A 5,373-nucleotide genomic window follows, 5' to 3' on the forward strand; every position below is an offset into this window, starting at 1 on the left:
GTGTTGAGGCAGGTAGGTAGATCTCCAGGAACAGGGTTGGGCAGCTCAGTTTTACGCTTTTGTTGTCAAAGTACACAATGGACATGTTCTAATGTATTTGTGTTATGTTTAATAATCGTTTACAGCGCAGCTGTAAGATTTTGACATGTACATGTCTCAAATGCGTGTGTCGTTTTTCTATTTAATTTGTCTAAGTTACATTATTTTATTGAATATTCATGCAACTCAGCAGTTTCGATGAGTGTGAATAAGAAGAGTCACATCAGCCTGTCTGAATATTTTCAGTGTTTAATTAAATGTGATTTAACTGAACATATGAGTTAGACGGAATTACTTGACTGAATTTTTGAAAGAGAGAGAGTAAGAGAAAGAGAGAGAGAGCGCGCTCAGCCTACTGGCTGAGGGAGAGAGAAAGGACGCATCAGAGAGAGAGAAACGGGGATGAGGATGGAGGCAGAAATGAACAGAGCTAAGAGATACTCACAACACTCGCGATTGTTTAGGAAGCAGGTGCTGGACCTTCGTCCACTTCAGATTGATGTCAGAGCAAGAATGGATGTGCGGTAGGACTCGATGAGATCCAGCATCTGACCGAACGAACTTCTGATTCACGCGAATATAGTCTCGAGGTCATCGATCATCAGTTCTATTCGATGCTTTACGCATTTCGCAGGATCTTTTCTGATTTTTCGCCTTTAAATCAGTCTGCTGGCTCATCCTCTGCAGTTTGAAGCTGCACCGCATGAACGGAGGCTGATCATGAATATAAAACACATCTGATCCGTCATATAATGGGAATCGAGGACGCGAGTATGAGGAACGGACGGGCTCTGACCGATCAGTGGGCCGACAGCGTGGTGGTCCGTCCCCGGACGACCGAGCAGCACATCACGATAAATAAGAGACTTGTGCTGGGCTTCGCCATCTCCATCCTCACCCTCATTATCGTCACGGCCATCGCCATCACGCTCAGCGTCAGCTTCGAAAGATGCGCTGCGGAGAGCAGCGGGGCTCTAGCCGCGAACAGCTCCAGCAACAGTAAGTGGAAACAGTCCCGGGACGGGAACATCAGTCACAGAGACTCGGAGGACGGCCAGCAGCCCTGGAGACATCTGCGCTTACCGGCCACTCTGCGCCCGCGCCACTACGACCTCCGACTGATCGTGTACATGGAGAACTTCACCTTCTCCGGCGAGGTGAACATTGAGTTCGAATGCGTCCACCCCACGAAGTTGATAGTGCTGCACACGGACCGGCTGGAGCTGGAGAAAGTGCTGGTGTATTCGGACAGTAAGAAGGCGGGCGCAATGAGGATTCAGCGCCGCTTCCACTACCAGCCCAAGCAGGTGTATGTGATCGCGCTGCACAGAGAGATGAAGCCCCTCAGAACATACAAGATCAACATCACTTTTCACGCACACATTGAACACGAGCTCTTGGGCTTCTTCCGCAGCTCGTATGTGCTGAATGGAGAAAAAAGGTAAAAGCTCTTCAGTGTCCGAATCAAACTCTCTCATATGTTGTTATAATGTTCTGCTGTTACCATGGGAACTGTTGATGCTGCCTGACATTCATATGCGCAATTAAACACTTCTTTTTTGGCTAATTGCTTTCGCAGAAATGTACTATGGTAACCAAAAGTAAAGTAAATATAGTTACTGCAGATGTTACTGTAAAACTCATATGGGATCTCATTCAAATAGTGTAGAAGTTGTAAGAATCCCACTGACACCATGTTACCACAGTTTTCACATTGTAACCATGTTTTAATGGTATTTTTTTGAGGGGAGAATGAAAATAAGCACACACTTCTGTAAGGATCACATTGAATATTCATTCTTGTGAGATTGATATTACTGTGTCAGTGATATTGTTGAGTTAATCATGTTATGTTGATGCTGCCTGACATTGATATGTTGTTTATTAGTATCTTAGTAACCAACGGGTCTTATTTTGTAATTATCTTAATTTATTCTAACTAGTATTTACGATAGTTTTCACCAAAATCTAATGATTTTAGTATTTGTTCTCTACCTCAAAACCACATTTGAATATGGGATTATATTATTTAAATGGAGACTAAAAGCAGTAGCAACCATTGCATTTTGGATGAAAATCTTCTTGCCATAGTAAGTTTTGAAAGGATGTCTTTAATTTGTTGGTGTTCTCACAATTCCTTCTTAAAATTGTATTGTCACAGTAACATGTGAAGTGCAGATGTCAGGATGTCAGTAAAGTGTCAAGTACAACACAGAGGTGATAAGCTCTACAAACACAACTGTCAAGACTAAAAATTATGCTGTTTCCAAATATTATCACAGCATGTGAGAAAACAAACAAGATATCATTTTGATAAATCTGGTTCTATTATCAGCTTTAAATCCAGGTTAGGCAGTTCAACTGTAACTCCTAATCTATCATTCTTATCTATCTGTCTGCATGTAATTTTGACATCTTTGTCTCGGACAGTAACTGTTCCTCAGTGTTTAGAGAGTTCAGAGGTCAAGTTGATCTGAACGCTAGTCAAACCACTGGGTATTGAAATCACAGCTGTGTCTAACGCGACACTCAATGATTCATTTACTGTCAGACACTGAGACTCGCACGTGACTGTGGGAAGGTTTACAGCACAGTGCTAAACATTCATAAATTCACAGAGTTTGATTTACATTAAAATAACCCTCTTGTGTAGCATTATCTTGACTATTTATGCAGTTATTACTGTAATGCATCAACATATAAAAAGTGAGATTAGACGGTTAGATTAAGGTGTTCTGTTCAAATGTGCCAATGTTTAAACTAATTCATTTTAATATTTGAAAACTGTCAGATCACCCAATATCATATGATTTAGCTCTTATCAGAAGCTCATATCTTGTGTCTTACAGCCGTTTACTGCCTCATATTCATGTTGATTTCAGTCAGACAGCTCTGAAAATCTATTTCTTGTTTTCTGGCTTTTGACTCCTTGTCCTCTGAGGGAAAAAATGGCTCATGTTTGAATCTTTGCCCCAGGTTTTCCTGCATTTGAGACATGTTTAAACCTTGTTTTACCCCGAAGGGATCGCTTTCATGGACACACTTCATAGATCTTTTGTCCATCCACCTGTTGTCTGTCTATCTTGGCAATAACTGCTGGACTTCTTCCTCCTTTCAGCTGTAAAACAGCATGCTGAGGGCTCAGTGTAACAATTCTTTATCAAACCCATTTTGATTCAGCACAAAGTGAGGTGCTGACATTGTAAGATCCACTAAAGAGCACTTTTGAGATAAATTCAGCATGCTGATGTTCAGACAGCATCCTGCAGCAGCTCAGAGCTCCACAGGCTGTGAAGATCATTGAGTTTAGTGTAATCAGCGCCTGCTGGCTGCTTGTATATTTGTGAACGCTGAACGGCGGGGATCTCGCCGGATTGAGAAAATACCCTTGTTTATGTAGTTAGATGTGGGCACATGAACTGTGTTGTTCGTTCACTTCAAACTAACATATGATCGTCTAGTCGTTTTAGAGATTGAACAGTTTTTCCTTCATCCTTCACACATTTTCTGGTGCAGCCGTCTCACATTAGACGACAAACTCAAACACCTCCATGTGTTTCCCTGCAGGGTTTTCACTCTGACGTCCTTGTAAAATCTCCTCCTGTGTGTCTGTATGTTAGTCGTCTGATTTCTCATCACCTCCTACCTGCGTCTCAACTGTGATCTTTAAATATTGTTAAGATGTTTAAATGCTACTAGAATCTATAAATGGTGAAACGCAGAGGAGGTAAACAGATGGGACATTATAGACTCATTATAGATTGTTACTGCATGAATGGCTGCTAATGAGAGTAAAAAGTTGTGACAGAAATGCAGGAGCAGAAAACCCTCCTCCTCCATCTGCTGGTCATGCTGTGGGTGGCCAAAGCCATTGTGATGTTTGAGTTGAGCTTTAATATCCATTAATGCAGCTTTCTAGAATGCAGCTCATGCTTTTCCTGCTCTCTCACTTAAATAGAAAATCCCACAATGATATTCAGACTCTGATGTGGTAAATGTGTCTAAATGTAGATTATTAATGCTTCACTTAAAATTTACCAATCCAACTACATGTAAGATTAATTTGACAGCTTTTTATTATTTCCTTGTCATCTAAATTAGTTCACGCTGTCAATTTCTTGACTTGTACTGTCACAGATGGGATTAATGTTCACAGCTGTGACAGATGTATCATTATTTTTGTTTAGTAATTCTAGTCTAATTTATGATATGTTGTTATTTGAAGTGATTTAGTTGCTATGGTTCAAAAAGCCGGATCGGTTTTGTCCATCTAAACACCAGGAAGCTCATTAGTGTGATAAAAATGCACAGCGATGAGTTCAGGGATGGCAGTCAGAGCTAATTTGAATTCAGGAAAGTCATGTGACAACCAATTTAATGAAGTTCAGATGAAAAGACTTGTGGGCTATTTAAATAGAATATATTTCCAGAGATTTCTTTCATCTTACCTCTTTCTCATGTTCTTATTCCTGGTGTTATTCTGCAGGTTTCTCGCAGTGACGCAGTTCTCACCGACTCACGCTAGAAAGGCCTTCCCGTGTTTCGATGAGCCCATCTATAAAGCCACATTCAGAGTGAGTCTGAAACACGAGAGCTCGTATCAGTCCCTGTCCAACATGCCAGTGGAAGCCTCAACGTCTGATGAGGACGGATGGGTGACCAACCATTTCTCCAGGACGCCCCGCATGTCAACGTACTACCTGGCCTGGGCCGTGTGCAACTTCACCTATAGAGAAGCAGTTACAGACAATGGAGTTGTGGTGAGTCCCCAAAACTCATAGTTAGAAACAGATTTTATTATTCAAGAATTTTTTAAAACCCAGTGAGAAGCTTTTTAAGGCACTGCAGATGCTTTTGTAGGAGGTATTCTGGCTGCAAGATGCCTCATTTGCCAAATTCTAAGGCAGCCTTTTATGTATGTTTCAAAGTGAAGACAATCCCAGAATGCACTGCACAGAGTTTAGTAATAAATCAATTCAAAATGGTAAATAAGCAGAGAGAAAATCATCAATATGCACTAGAATATTCCCTACCCAAGGTTTGGGATCAGTATGTTTTTCTAAGTATGCGTTAAATTGACATTTATAAGGTTACAGATGGTTTAGAATTCAAATAAATGCCGTTCTTAAGATCTTTCTATTCATCAAAGAATCCTGAAAAAATGCATCATGGTTTCCAAAAAAATATTAAGCAGCACAACTGTTTCCAACACTTGATAATAACGTTTTTGAGCACCAAATTGGCATATTAGAATGATTTCTGAAGGATCATGTTACACTGAAGACTGGAGTAACGATGCTGAAAATTCAGCAAAAAGTACATTTAAGTACATTT

General features: G+C 40.6%; 1 protein-coding gene across 1 annotated transcript; it reads left to right on the forward strand.

Annotated features, from left to right (window-relative positions):
• The first annotated feature begins 448 nt into the window (after positions 1-448).
• LOC141332843 (thyrotropin-releasing hormone-degrading ectoenzyme-like) lies at positions 449-4,820 on the forward strand. The gene is made up of 2 exons (XM_073837801.1): positions 449-1,480; positions 4,526-4,820. Exons 1-2 carry the CDS (start codon positions 792-794, stop codon positions 4,818-4,820), a joined length of 984 nt encoding a protein of 327 aa, XP_073693902.1. The 5' UTR covers positions 449-791.
• The last annotated feature ends 553 nt before the right edge of the window (positions 4,821-5,373 follow it).

Source organism: Garra rufa, chromosome 4, assembly GCF_049309525.1.
Source record: "Garra rufa chromosome 4, GarRuf1.0, whole genome shotgun sequence".
NCBI lineage: Eukaryota > Metazoa > Chordata > Actinopteri > Cypriniformes > Cyprinidae > Garra > Garra rufa.

Bases quoted from the DNA above. Each gene is read 5' to 3' on its own strand.
- LOC141332843 (XM_073837801.1), top strand. From the start codon at position 792: ATGGGAATCGAGGACGCGAGTATGAGGAACGGACGGGCTCTGACCGAT. The intron at 1,481-4,525 runs GTAAAAGCTCTT...GTTATTCTGCAG, and splicing joins GTGCTGAATGGAGAAAAAAG to GTTTCTCGCAGTGACGCAGT.